Source organism: Vulpes lagopus, chromosome 7 (assembly GCF_018345385.1).
Source record: "Vulpes lagopus strain Blue_001 chromosome 7, ASM1834538v1, whole genome shotgun sequence".
NCBI lineage: Eukaryota > Metazoa > Chordata > Mammalia > Carnivora > Canidae > Vulpes > Vulpes lagopus.
This window is the reverse complement of record NC_054830.1, coordinates 97160069-97175656: the sequence shown is the minus strand read 5'-3', so window position 1 is coordinate 97175656 and position 15588 is coordinate 97160069. Positions and strand designations below refer to the sequence as shown.

General features: G+C 38.2%; 1 protein-coding gene and 1 pseudogene across 3 annotated transcripts in view; both read right to left on the bottom strand.

Annotated features, from left to right (window-relative positions):
* The window catches only part of TTC39B (tetratricopeptide repeat domain 39B), a 146903-nt gene that overhangs the window by 45385 nt on the left and 85930 nt on the right, over positions 1-15588 (bottom strand). For all 3 annotated transcript variants that reach the window (XM_041761387.1, XM_041761385.1, XM_041761386.1), the window contains exons 3-6: positions 10381-10476; positions 5703-5813; positions 2620-2751; positions 1453-1529 (exon numbers count right to left, since the gene is read on the bottom strand). In XM_041761387.1, the coding sequence (XP_041617321.1) occupies positions 1453-1529; positions 2620-2751; positions 5703-5813; positions 10381-10476 (416 nt within the window). The remainder of the gene's footprint in view (positions 1-1452; positions 1530-2619; positions 2752-5702; positions 5814-10380; positions 10477-15588) is intronic.
* Positions 10883-13643, bottom strand: LOC121494688 (annotated as a pseudogene).

Sequence of the window (15588 nt, the reverse complement as noted above, 5' to 3'; positions counted from 1 at the left end):
TATTTCTTTTTTTTTTTAAGACATTATTTCTTAAAGAAGTTTTAGGTTCCCAGCAAAACTGAGGGGAAGGTACAGAAATTTCCCATGTATCCCTTGCTCCATGTGTGCACAACCTCTTCCATCAGCAATATCCCCACCAGTGTGGTACAACTGATGAACTTCCGTTGACACATCATAATTACCCAAAGTCCATAGTTTACATTATGGCCCATTCTTGTGTTGTACATTCCATAGGTTTGGACAAATGTATAAAGACATGTATCCATCATTATGATATCATACAAAGTTTTTCACTATCCTAAAAGTCTTCTGTGCTCCACCCTAATCTATCCCTACACCCCATCCCTGGGCAACCACTGATCTTGTCACTGTCTCCACAGTTTTGCCTTTTCCAGAATGTCATATGCTTAGAATCACACAACATGATGCCTTTTCAGCTTGGTGTCTTTCACTCAGTAATATGCATTTAAGGTTGCTCTGTGTCTTTTCATGGCTTGATAGTTCATTTAGCGCTAAATAATATTCCATTTGTCTGGATGTACCAAAGTTTATTTATCCATTCACCTATTGAATGACATCTCGGTTGCTCACAAGTTTTGGCAATTATAAATAAAGCTTCTGTAAACATCCATATGCAGATATTTGTGTGGACATAAGCTTTCAAACAGCTGTACAATATTGCATTCCCACCAGCCATGAATAAGAGTTCCTTCGGCTCTACATTTTAGTCAACATTTGGTGTTACTGGTGTTTCAGATTATGCACATTCTAATAGGTGTGTAGTCATATATTATTGTTTTCTTTTTTAGTAATTAGTAATTAGTAACTTTATACCTTATTTCAGATTTTCTAAAGTGCCATTTCCAAAGACATTATAAAAAGGTAGGAACACGGGGCACTTGGGTGGCTCAGTTGATTAAATTTCTACCTTCCGCTCAGGTCATGATCCCAGGGTCCTGTGATGAGCCCCACATTGAGTTCACTGCTCAGCAGGGATTCTGCCTCTCCCTCTCCCTCTGCCCCATCTCAAGCGCTCTCACCCCCTCTCTCTCAAATAAATAAATAAAATATTTTTTTAAAAAAAGTTAAGAATGCAGTACCATCTATTTTTAAGATGTCTAACACAGGAATAGTTCAGCATTTCCCTCATCCATACATGAATATTTTGTTCCCTTTTCTATAAGCCTACGAGAAAAAAATGTGGGTGCAGTGGAAAGAGCTGTGACTTATAGAAAGGCAGATCAACTTTGAACTCTGCTCTACTCTGCAGGTAATATTAGGCCATTAACCCAATTATTACCAATGGTTACTTCTTCAGGGTGAATATGATGGGAAAGAGAAAAAGATATTCCATTTACTTTATATTATGAACTTAAGTATTGAATCTTATGAGTATAACCATGTTTTAATGTTTCAAAGACAGAAAACATTTAATCCTTAAATGAGTCTTACCTTCAGTCAGCTGTTCCAATGATCCTCTAGAAAGAAGACTTGAGAAAGATTCTACAACTGTGCATTTTTTCCTGTATCTGTGGAGAGTAAGTAGAAAGGGAGTTGAGAAACAAAGAAAAAGGACAATAAATCAGTCCAAGCTCATTTTCATTTGACATTCATTTTTGCCAGTCACACCAAAGAGTAACCAAAGAGAAATGCTAAACTAAAGTCGATAGTGCAGAGACCACCTTTTCAACACTGCACACCCAGCGCCCAGCACTGGACTGGCATCCTGTGGGCATTCAATCCATGCTTACAAGACACAGGAATGGACAAACCCACACAAAACAATAAATACTAACCCTGCCAGCCAAGCACCTGTCCCGATCTGTATGGCTGAAATCAGTATTTCTGTGGTAAGAGGTACCAGCAGGTGAAGAATCACTTAGAGTGCAGTATTTGGAAACTCTTCATTTGCAGGTTTGCAATATAATTACATGAGGATATAGCTCCATGTTAAACTTCACCAATGCTAGTTAACAGCTTTTGCTGGGATCTTGCTATATACACAGAGCAAAGATTAAAATAAAACTGAAAATCTGTCTCATTTTCACCCACCAGAAGTGTTCAAATATGTCCTTTCAGCCACCCAAGGGAGACCCTTGAGAGATGTGTGCTCCTGATCCCATAGACATCTCCCTTAGTCCTTCCCTGTGGCCCAAGCTACCAAAGAAAGAAAGAAAGAAAAAGAGTAGAGGTATAGATGCCAAGTGTTTGGCCAAACAAGAATCTACCATAATTCACCCCCCCCCTTTTTTTTTAAGATTTTATTTATCCACGAGAGACACACAGAGAGAGGCAGAGACACAGGCAGATGAAGAAGCAGGCTCCATGCAGGGAACCCGATGTGGGACTTGATCCCGGGTCTCCAGGATCATGCTCTGGGCTGAAGGCAGTGCTAAACCGCTGAGCCACCCAGGCTGCCCTCTACCATAATTCCTAATAGGAAATTTTAACTCTATTACATAAAACTACTGAGGTCAGGAAGCTTTGAAGAACCAGTCCCTTATTACAATTGGGGCAAACTTCAAACAGAGCTCTCCATTAGGCAAACCACACTCACTTCATCACACAGACATAAAGGTTTGTAGTCATATCTCAAGTATTTAATTACTCAATTCATACTTTTGGCAGGTTTGTAATGCGTCCTTCATGGCAGAAATGCCATTTTGGATGTCCTGTTGCTCGAAGGTCATGACCGCCTGCAACACCACAATGGTACTGTAGCCCAAGGCATGATACATACTTTCCTTAGCCCTGGAGGCAAAACACAGGAATTAATACCTTTCCATTCAACTTGAAAGCATTCAGCTCTTGTCTGAAATCCTAGTAAATGTATACTGTGACTTTTATAGTGATAACTTTTATTCCTGTATCATAATCACTGAAATAATATAGACTGTGAAAGACATGTCCTGAAAAACACAAATATCAAGCACTTTCCATATTAAGCCTACACGGGCAGCACAGAATGTTCCGCGTTGAGTCAGAAGACCATAATTGTTTAAAAAAAAAAAAAAAAAAAAAAGAAGACCACAATTGTTTTTCCCCGTTTCAGCACACGGGGGCAGCCTGTGGATTCTTTTCCTTAAAAACGTTTCAAAGCAAACCAATTTTTCCCAGTTGAACACCAGGCAATATATCTACTATCTTTAGCTCTGATACAAGTACTAAAAGAAATGCCACTGGAAATGCATTTGGTGACAGAGAAATTCTGATATATTTTCGAATAAAGACTCTTTCTTTAAAACCAGCTCCTCTCCACTCACAGTCAGAAGTCAAAGGAAAGCAAGATTTTTGCAATAAATTAGGTCAGCCACAATGGGCCTAGACAAAAGTATATTTTAGACCTCATATCTAATATAATCCCGTTATCTACAATTCCTGACTAAAGTTCTTAATAATTTCAATTACTAAATTATCAGTGAGAATTGCTTGGATTCTTAAGGGCATTAATTAGTCTTAATGTATGGCACATGCCAGGATTTCAGGCTGTGAAAACCTATCTCTTTCCCAAACTTCTCATTATGTCAATTTTTTATTTATAAGAGTTAAAATATTAATGCACAATTTTGTTTTTTATTCAAATATAATGAACAACAGCCCACAGGTATGCAAAACAAATGCAAGCCACATTATTCTTTTCCCCCACAGAAACAGTCTAAACATCCTTTGGTAATTTGCAGTTTGTCCTGACTAGTGAGGTCACTGGCTGTTCAAAATACCACAAGGAGTTAAGAGCAGCCCAAAGTTAATCATTTATTGTGGTTTTAAACCTCCATTTTAAACAGAAAGCTCCAAGAGGGAAAAAAAACAAAAAGCTACTCAAGTGGGAAAAACATATGTTTAACAGTCAAACTTGCATAAAGAGCAGGGAATATAAAATGTGACCAAATAAAATACTCAATCACTTCTTTTCATTCCACATTATGACTAGCTGGGTATCTGAGACAGAGAAAAAAGGAGTCCTGTGTGAATAAAAAAAACGGAGACAGCCAGGCAGGCTGAGAGAGGAGAGACAGAAAGAAAAAGGTTGGCAGGCAAAGAGAGGAAGACAGAGAAGGAGAGACAGACAATGGAGAGAGAAAGAGGTCTGAGGGACTGAGAAGGACAGAGGGAAATGAGGCAGGAGATAGGCAGGGCAGACACACTGGACAATGTCCTTAGGCTGTGGGTTTTACGATCTATTTTATTATCTGTTCCTAACCTCTGAAATACTAATTGATCACAGCTCTTCTACATCTTAATAGAATTACCACAGCAGCTTCTCAGGAGGTAATTTAATCTCTTAATTTTAGTTTGTAGTTGACGTACAATGTTGTATTAGTTTCAGGTGTACAACATAGTGACCCAGCAATTCAATGCTCACCACTATAAGTGAAAGTCTACGATCAGAGTGACATTACCCTACTGACCAAAGAAATGAGATTCCCACTATTGTGCCCAAGTAACCTTCTTTTTTCAAGATTTTTATTTATTTATTTGAGAGGGAGAGAGAGAGAGAGAGAGAACACAAGTGAGGGGAGGGACAGGTGAAGAGGAAGAAAGCAGATTTCCCACTGAGCAGGGAGCCTGATGCCAGGCTTGATCCCAGGACCCTGAGACCATGACCTTAGTCAAAGACAAATGCTTAACCGACTGAGCCACCCAGACACCCCCTCAAGTAACCTTCTAAAAAATCATTATATAAGGTCTAAGCTTCATCCAAGTAGTGACTGTGTTTGAAGGCACAATGTAAGATTATTCCTGTCGAGTTCCAGTCACACTGTAGGGGGCTCTGGTGAAGAAGATACCTAGTATAAGGGCTGAGCCCAAGTTTTGCTGCCACATTTGAAAAATGAACAGGTATTATTAACTGAAATTATATTGCTTAACTTGTTTATCACATAAATAGGGAGTCCAATAACATTTTTTATTATCTTAAATTTCTTTTTAACTTTTGAGGTTAGCATATTCTAGTTCTTCCCATCCCATTTCAATGAAAACTTTTTTCAATGATATTTAAGCTTGGGATCCCTGGGTGGCGCAGCGGTTTGGCGCCTGCCTTTGGCCCAGGGCGCGATCCTGGAGACCCGGGATCGAATCCCACGTCGGGCTCCCGGTGCATGGAGCCTGCTTCTCCCTCTATGTCTCTGCCTCTCTCTCTCTCTATCTCTGTGACTATCATAAATAAATAAATTTTTAAAAAAAATGATATTTAAGCTTTAGAGGAATATTTATAAAAATATTTCACTGGGGATCCCTGGGTGGCTCAGCGGTTTAGCACCTGCCTTTGGCCCAGGGCACGATCCTGGAGTCCCGGGATCGAGTCCCACATCAGGCTCCCGGCATGGAGCCTGCTTCTGCCTCCTCCTGTGTCTCTGCCTCTCTCTCTCTCTCTATGTCTATCATAAATAAATAAATCTTTAAAAAAAATATATTTCACTGAAGAAAGCAAAATGAAGCTCTACAAAACTACCTGACAATATTTGAACACACATAGAAATTAAAATATGACAAAGAATCAGAAACTTTCTATTGATTAAATTTGAAAAGACAGATTTCTTAGCTGGATATTAAAACTGACCGGCAGTAGGGGGTCTCAAATTAGCTTAGTAATATTCAGGTGGAAATGCAGATAAATTAATTGATAAGTATGACATCAAAGAAAGAATCCCCAGGAACATCTGAAAAAAAATATTTTACCCAAAAGAAATAAAGATAATTACCATGGTCGAAGCAATTCTAAGGCATCTGTAAATTTGTTACTTAGAAATAAGTTCAATGCCACTGCACATTCTTCTAGGCCACACTTGAGATCCACCTTGTTTGATGTTGACCTAAAGACCAAGAAAAATACACAGAATTTCTTTAGCTTTTACTATTATCACGTTGTTGCATAGGTGTGTTGCATGCACACTTGGGGACAGAAAGGCTGGAATTCTAACTCTACCACTTAGAACCTATAGCTTTAACCTTCTGACGCCTGGCTTGCTCATCTGTAAAATGGGACCACCACCACCACCTACTTCATGAAGCTGTTGTGAGGATGGAATAAACTGACGAATAAGGCTCATGGCAGTCACAAAGACCACAAGCGTGGAAACCACCTTTACTCATAGAGGAGAAGTGTTTCAGTTTTATTATGTAGGGAGGGAAAATGTGCTTTAGTGGAAAATTATGCATTACTGTCTTACCTGTAGAAGAGACCCCTTCGGATTGCTTTTTAATTCTATGGGAACTGCCTTGCAACTCTGTAAATTGTACTTTCTTTTTTAACTGGAGCATAGTAGACACACAATTAGTTTCAGGTATACAACATGGAGGGCGATTCAACTTATCTAGTTTGGCTATACTCACCACAAATGTGGCTACCATCGCCATACAACACTATTATAACATCAGGAACTATATTCCCTATGCTGTGCCTTTTATTCCCATGACTTATTTATTGTATAAGTGGAAGCCTGTATCTCCTTTCTTCATCCATTTTGTCCATCTACCCACCCCCTTCCCTCTAGCAACCATCAGTTTGTTTTCTATATTTAAAGGTCTGATTCTGCATTTATTCATTTGTTTTGTGTTTTAGATTCCACAGAGAAGTGAAATCACATGGTATTTGTCTCTCTTAGTCTGACTTATTTCATCTAACATTATACCCTCTAGATCTGTCTTTGCTGTTGCAAATGGCAAAATCTCATCCTTTTTTCATGGCTGAGTGATATTCCATTGTACATATACACCACATCTTCTTTATCCAGTTATCTATGGATGGACACTTGGGTGTTGATATCTTCCATATCTTGGCTTTCATATCTTGGCTATTTTAAACAATGTGCAATAAACATGGGGTACATACATCTTTTTGAATTAGTGTTTTCATTTTCTTTGTGTAATTACCTAGTAGTGAAAATGGATCATAGGGCCTTCCTGTGTCTACTTGTTCAGGAACTTCCATACTGTTTTCCACAGGGGCTGTGCCAGTTTACATTTCCAACAATAAAGCACCAGGGTTCCATTTTCTCCACATCCTCACCAACATTTGTTATGTCTTGTCTTTTTTTTTTTTTTTTTTTAAGTTTAGGCATTCTGACAGGTATAATTGATAACTCTGTGGTTTTGATTTGCATTTCTCTGATGATTAGTGATGTTGAGCATCCTTTCATGTATCTGTTGGCCATCTGTAAGTCTTTTTGGAAAAATGTCTATGCAGATCCTCCAACCATTTTTTAATCAGTTTGTTTTTGTTAGTGTTAAATTGCAACTTTGTAAATCGTAACTGATAGCAATGCAAAATAACTGTTGTCTATAGACATGTAAATTTTTTCTAGACTAGTAGAGGTTCAATTACCTCTTTTCCTTCACTATACAAGAAGCTAGTTTTGCTGACTTTGGACATTAATTTCAACATGCTTTTACTCCATACAAATTTGTGCTGTTTCAATTTCTCCTTTGAATTTATTATAACATCTGCTTAGTTCATGAGTTAAGTAAAATCTTGAACATGTGTTTCATTTTTACATCTGTATAATCATTATGATTTTACCCTTAATGAAAAATTATGTTATTTGTGATTGATAGAAATTTTGCTCTTTAAAATTAGGGCCCGGGCAGCCCCAGTGGCACAGCGGTTTAGCGCCGCCTGCAGCCCGAGGTGTGATCCTGGAGACCGGGGATCGAGTCCCACATCGGGCTCCTTGCATGGAGCCTACTTCTCCCTCTGCCTGTGTCTCTGCCTCTCTCTCTCTCTCCGAATAAATAAATAAATAAATCTTTTTTTTTTAAATAAATAAAAAAAAAAATCAATCAATAAATAAATAAATAAATAAAATAAAATTAGGGCCCTCAGGATGCCTTGGTGACTCAGTCGGCAAAAGTCTGAGTCTTGATTTCAGCTCGGGTCATGATTTCAGAGTTGTGAGATGGAATCCTGTGTCAGGCTCATGCCCAGCGTGGAGCCTACTTAAGATTCTCTCTCCCTGGGGCACCTGGGTGGCTCAGTGGTTGAGGGTCTGCCTTCAGCACAAGGCATGATCCTGGGGTCCTGCGATCAAGTACCACATCAGGCTCCTTGTAGGGAGCTTGCTTCTCCCTCTGCCTATGTCTCTGTCTCTTTCCATGTGTCTTTTGAATAAATAAATAAAATCTTAAAAAAAAAAAAAAAGATTCTCTCTCCTTCTGCCTCTGCCCCCCCAAAAAATAAACAAATAAATAATTAAAAAAAAATAAAATTAGAGCCTTCTCCAAAATGTTTTGGATAATTTTTTTTTTTTTAAGTAGGCTCCACACCTAGCATGAAGCCCAACACAGGGCTTGAACTCAGGACCCTGAGATCAAGACCTGAGCTGAGATCAAATGTTCTATGCTTAATGGACTAAGCCCCCCAGGCATTCCTATATAACGACTTTTAATAGGAAAATATTTCAGTAAGTAAATGAGCAGTATAATGATTTTTTAAAACTTAACATCAAATTTCCATGCCACCAGCCTCTCCAAATTCATTCCTTCAAACATAAAAACAAAACCCCACTTCAGTTACTCCTCTACCAGAAATGGGTTCTGATGATTTTGCCCAACTGCAGGCTAATATAAGTGCTTTGAACACATTTAAGGTAGGCAAAGCTAAGCTCTGATGTTTGATAGGTTAGATGTATTAAATGCATTTTCAACTTATGATGGGCTCATTTAAGATGTAAGCCCACTGTAAACCAAGGAAGACCTATAAATGTTGATGCAGTAGTTACCTAGGAAACTATCAGATGAGTTAGAGGTCAGTCAACCCTGAGGGAGAGACTCATATTCCTAAAGAAAGCTCAGATTTCCATGAGCAGAGACATATGGTGTGAAATCGTAATGTGAAAAATAAATGCCTTAAAAACCTTAGGAGTTATTTTCAACTTCATCTTCATTCAATCCTCAAATAATTGCACCCCTTCCTTGTACTGTGAGAGCTGAGTCCTAAGACTTATTGCCAAGCCCATGAGTGTTATGAACACACTCACAAGTAGCTAAAATTTCAAATGCAAAATCTAAATGCTAAAGATCCGTATAACATAAAGTTTAGTGAACTTATAAGGATAGATAAAAAGCCCTTTCTCATGGTACTAAAACATAGCTTTTACAGAGTTGCCTTTAATAACTATAAAGGAACAACCTACATGTTCAAAAATAAATAACTCATAATAATAATTCTAGAATGGGCAGGAAAAGAACATTACTTAGCAACTGTGATATTATAAAAAAAATATTAACGGAAAGGAAAAATACCATGATATATTGACTTTTAAAAAGCAGGTACAAAAAAAAAAAAAGATGGAGGGGCAGGGCAAAAAATAATAAAATTTTTAAAAAGCAGGTTACTAAATTGTATATTTAACATAATCCCAATTAATTAAAAAAAAAAAAAAAAAGGGATCCCTGGGTGGCGCAGCGGTTTAGCGCCTGCCCTTTGGCCCAAGGCGTGATCCTGGAGACCCGGGATCAAATCCCACGTCAGGCTCCTGGTGCATGGAGCCTGCTTCTCCCTCTGCCTGTGTCTCTGCCTCTCTCTCTCTCTCTGTGTGACTCTCATGGATAAATAAAAATTTTAAAAAATTTAAAAAAAATAAAAAAAACATTGGTTCTATAGAGAGAGAGAAAAAAAAGAAAGGATACATACCCCCCCCAAAAAAAGTGACAGTGATGGTAACATACATTTTTATCTCTCTTCTGTGCTTTTCTATTATTTCCTAAATTTTCTACCATCAATGTTTCGTAAAATGCTCTTTAAGCCAAAATTACAAGAAGAATGTAGGTTGAAAAATAATCTTACTACAACATTCAGTGAAAAACCCTATGGCTACATCCATATCAGATAGAAGCACATGCCCAGGAAAAAGACTAGAATGAATATAGTTTAAGAAGTCATATTTAGGGGTATTTGGGTGGCTCATCAGTTATGCATCTGTCTTCAGCTCGGGTTATGATCTTGGGGTCCCCAAAAGTTTGCTTCTCCCTCTGCCTCTCCCCCCTGCCCCTGCTCTCTCAAATAAATAAATAAAATCTTTAAAAAAAAAAAAAAGTGGTCATAGGTATGGTGGATGTTCCTCCTTTCTTCCACTGTCACTAATGCTTGGCAATGTGGTTATATTATCTTATAAATAAAATTAATGATTCAAAAAATTTTAAGATAAAAGACTCAAAAAGAGAGTTGTACCCCACATGTTGAATTTAGTTTTGTTTCTTTTTATGTAATTGCACCACCCATTCACAGAGACCCTTAGGAGCTCTTTGTCTCCTTCCCTAATCTGTAAAATGGACACTACACCTCCCTATTTCAGTAGTCAGTAACATCAATATTACAATTCACCAAAGGGCTGGAGTGGCTCTCCCCTGATGTCCCTAAAACATCTGCACCTTCTTCCTGACCTGCTCAGATTAGACGATCCGAGCCGTCCAGAGGCCAGTTTGGTATCAAATGATGCAAAGGGACGGCTGCTTGTTGCCATATCTGTGCGAGAAAACCTATTAATTAAAAAAAAAAAAAAACAGAATGAGATTTTTATTTCTTTGTCTTACAGGAAAAGTCCACATAAATTCAAGTATACAACATAAATCCTTCAATTATTTAGTACATCTCACCTCTATAATCAATTTTAAAAATCAAGTAACAAAAATCTATCTCCTTGTACATCGTGAACATTTCTGAAATACAGACCAATAAAATAAACTTATTTTTTTATTCTAGTATACAAAAAGAAATTAACTGAAATCACCTCAAAGTTCTCCACACAAAGACAACATTGTATAAAAATACAATTGTACAATTATACATTGTATAAAAATATCCTTCCAGATCTTTTCCCAAGTAAATTTATACATATATTTCTATATTTTGTTAGCATGAAATATTATTGTAGAAGAAAAAAGTTTTCCCTGACCCTTTTAGAGTCCCTGGCTGGGTCTGAAAATAAAATGCACAAAGATTAACAGGAGTAAAGCATCTGAATTTTATTGAATTCATCCTGTCCACAGGAGCCTTCACAAGAGAATGAAGACTCCCCAAGAATCAGGAAGCTTTTATATTTGTGAAGAATTGTCAAGACAAAGGGGTTAGGGCTCCAGGTAGTTACTAGGAAATTAAGGGTTAGCTTAAAAAGGTTTGCAGATTCTCTAAATTGGTACAAATGCCTTTCTCCAGTAAAAGGATAATTTATTTCCTGCCTTTAAGGTAAAGAAGCAAAAGCTTTTCCAGTGTTTACTGCTTCTTGTTTGCCTTCAGCTCAAAATGATTTTTAGGTCAAATCACGGGGTGACATATTCTATTTTCCTTCATTATATATTTAATTTTTCCTGAATCTTTTCTTCTTGACAAATAGAGTTATTTTAATCATAGTTAGTATAACATAATTTGTTACCCGCCCCTTATTTAGGGACTTGTAAAATGCTCCCTATGTTTTGCAGTTACAAACAATATTGTTACAAGTTCTTTACTCACTTGCCTGATTATTTCCTGATGATAAATTCTTGAGATAAAGCGCATATATTTTGCAAGGTATATTCTTTTTAATACATTTGATACATAATATCGTGGGAAGCTTCATTTCCCACGATATACACCACAGAGTGCTAAAGTAACAGAGGAGGTGGAGACTGATCCGGTTTGCAGACTCAGGCCTTTTTACTGACCCAGAGCTCCCTCCACTACATAAGGAGGCAGGTCCATGCAAGAGAAGAAAACTCACAAGGTAAGAATAAGCCCCGCCTTGTATTGTAATAGAATCACCAGCCTCTTGCGTCCCTTCACCTTAACTGTTACACAAGCCATGTAAAGAAAAGGGTTACTGATTTTCCCTTTAGGGATGCTTTCTTTTTTTTAAATTTGAAGATATGCAATGCCCTCAATTAAGTGAAGTTTGATTATATACATACCTCTCAGATTTCCCAATACCCTATAATATTTCAGATTCAACATTCATCTTGTCTTGAATATATCAAGTTCCCTAATTTTTATGCATCAGGTTAGGAGGAAATCAAGGTTCTCTCACAAAGGTGGTAGGGTGTGGGGTGGTGAGAGAGAAGAAAACTCCATACATAGTACGAAATGTAGTTTATGGCAGGTTGTTTTCTGTCACAAGACCATTTTTACCAGGAGAATAGAGGAAACACCCAGCACTTACACAAACCAGACTCTAGAGCAGGGATGGTAACCTCTGCTCAGGAGCAAAGAGGAAAAATATCTACTCACAAGGCCATCTACCCATTTGGACCATTCTGACCCACATGTTCTATTATAGATTCAGTTATAAGTGCTAGAAAAACATGGTCTCTGAAATTACTGTAAAAATGACTCGTTTCTCATTTGCCTTCAGCTTTAATTACAAAATTCTCCGATATTGAAATTTTTATGTAATCAAAACCAATCACTTTCCTTTAACATTTCTGATTATGAGGTCATACTTGGAAAAATTTTTGCTCTACCAAGATTGTATAACACAAGTTTACCAATGCTGTTACTTTTTGACATTCAATTTGTTAATCTAGTTATAATTTGAATATATGATACAAGAAAGTGCTGCATATTTTTTCTTCTTCTTTAACTATTTTTCTCCAATATTTTTTTAAAATTCTTAAGCGTTTATTATAAACTAGTTTCACAGGCTACAAGGAAGTAAAAGTAAAATGCACAGCCTGACAGGAAACAGGCAGGGAGCTGAGGAGGGCCAAGATGAGTCTAGGGCCTTCGTGGGCCCATTGGGGGGGGGGTGAAGACGACATACTGCATCCCCAGGAGGGCATGCCCATCGGAGTTCCTCATCCAGGAGGGATCCCCATCGGGGGGCCCCATGGGAAGCCTCATGCCAGGTGGTGGGCCCATCATGCCTGGAGGGGGTGCCCCTTGGCCAGTAGGTGGGGAGGACCCCCACGGCCGGACGGGTACTGGGCCGGAGCCCCAGCAATGCTGGCAGTGGCAGCAGCTACAGCGACAGCCACAGTGCCTCCTCCCTGTGGGGTCATCACCTGCTGGAATGGCCCACCAACTCCTCGGACAGGCCCTGCAAGTTCGGCAGGAGTCTAGGTCATTGGAACACCAGCTGGAATTCCTCTACCAGCAGCCCTGCCGATCCCTGGGCTCCCGGCAGCTCCAGCAAGTGGCACTCGGGCAATGCCAGTATCTTTGGGAGGAGGTCCATCTACTGTCACTGAGACCAGGTTCTCCCCACAAAGCAGCACCAGACCAAGGACTCACTTCTCTTTTCTTTCTGCTTGTTTTGAGTTCTTTGGCTTGATCTTCCTGAACCCATCACAGTCACAGAGGACCAAATTTATATCCTTGTCAAAAGCCTTGAAGGTGCCAATGAAGATCTGGCCGTCTTGTAGGATGCACCTCCATCCTGTAGTCGATGTGCTGCAGCACCTTGCTGTTATTGCCCATAGTCATGGTGGTGGTTCTGATGGCTCCGATTCCTGCCAGATTGCCCTCATTAGAGGCCTAGACACCTGCCACTAGTCTGCTTCCTGCGGCCCTCCTCAAGATAACTTTTAGAAGATCACATATTTTCCCCAGTGATTTGACACACAAGAGATATAAAATGCTAAAATTCGGGACACCTACGTGGCTCAGTGGTTGAGTGTCTGCCTTTGGCTCTTGTCATGATCTTGAGGTCCCGGGATCGAGTCCTGCATCGGGCTTCCTGCAGGGAGCCTACTTCTCCCTCTGCCTATGTCCCTGCCTCTCTCTGTGTGTCTCTCGTGAATAAATAAATAAAATCTTAAAAAAAAAAAAAGGAATTTCTAAAATAATAATAATTTTTAAATAAATAAAATGCTAAAAATTTATTAAATTCTGCTAAAACAAAGTCTGCTATGCCAGGTAAATGTTGCATGTTTCAAAGCTACAATTATAGTACCTTTACCAGCCTTGAATTTAGCAGAATTTCAGAATTGTTAATAAAATGATGTTAGATTTTATTCACATTTTCAGAAACATAAAAGTTTAGATTAGATCCTTCTAGCCCTTTATGCTTTTATGTACATGTCCATAAAGTCCCAGAAATTCTATAGTATTTTTTTAATGTTTTATTTATTTATTCATTAGGGACACAGAGAGAGAGAGAGGCAGAGACACAGGCAGAGGGAGAAGCAGGGTCCATGTAGGGAGCCTGACGTGGGACTCAATCCTGGGACTTGATCCTGGGACTCCAGGATCACGCCCTGGGCTGAAGGCAGCACTAAACCGCTGAGCCAATTCTATAGTATTTTAAAATGTATATTAATATCACAGTAAGTACATCAGTCTATGAACTGATTTTTTTATTCAACAGTATTTTTTGATATAGATGTAATTCACTCAGACTACATAATATTTCATCAAGAATCTATTTTCTTCTTTTTTATGATAAATGTTTCAAATACAAAGTGAAAATGACAGGTATATATCTGGAATCCATTTTTGTATACAGTGAGAGCTAAATGTAATTGTTTCCCACATGAATACGCAATTATCCCAACACCAGTGAATAATTCATCCTTCAGCTACTCCACAGATTGGAAGTAACACAAAGAGGGCATGTCCTTTCAATGCCATCTTGGAGCATTAATGGGCCCACCAAGGAATATTTCATACCGTAAGGAATATACCTTTCTTCAATTTACTATTTACTACTGATTAAGGTTCACATTATATAAAATAATATGTAACTTGTAGATTTCTTTTTGTCTGGTAATTATACAAATACTGCCTTATAGGAGATTAACAAGTTTTGCATATAAAAATCTTACTCCAACATTCTTCAGTTGCCCAAATGCTCCTAGAACCAGTCTTACCATCTTGCTAATTTCCTCATCGATAAATAAATCTCTGATGTTAAAAAGAAAACCACGAGCCTAAATGATGTCACTAAGGCTGAGTCCCAACCTGGGGCTTAATAACCAATCTAATTCTAGTTTCAACCTTCCCCGAAGGAAGATGAGGTCATCTGCATGATAAGACCTGCTGCTCTTCCTCCTAAGGGAAAGCTACCTCCCCTGAAAGGATCCTTTTCTTCTGCTAACAACTTCCTTGCCCCACCTTTCTTCTTATAAAAAGCTTCCATTTAGTACAACCCCTCAGAGCTCCCCTCTACGTGCTAGGTGGCATGCTGCCTAATTCACGAATTGTTTAATAAAGCCAATTATATCTTCAAATTTACAAGGCTGAATTTTGTTTTTTAACACTCTCCTTACAATACTACATTTTCACGTTTATACACATTTATTCAGGTTTTATCTTATTTCCTTCAATAAATGCTCCTAATATATGGAACACTGCACTGAGGTTCAGATATCTTCCATGCTAAAAATGCTCCTCAGATTGCTTCACTTTTAGAATCTGTACCACCAAAGTAAGCACAATTATTAAAAATTTAACTGAATAGAATGACTTGATTGTTCTACTTCTGAGCTTATATAACCTAGATGTTAAATTCAGAAGTAAGAAGAAATGTATTTTCAGCTAGTGAAAAATACTGTTATTGGGTTGATGGAGGCTAAGAAAAACATACATCATATTTCAATTACAGGTATCAGTATGTTGAAAAATTGGTTCTTCTTTTGCCCCGATTTAATGCTTTATTTTAAACATTTAAACAGTTTTAT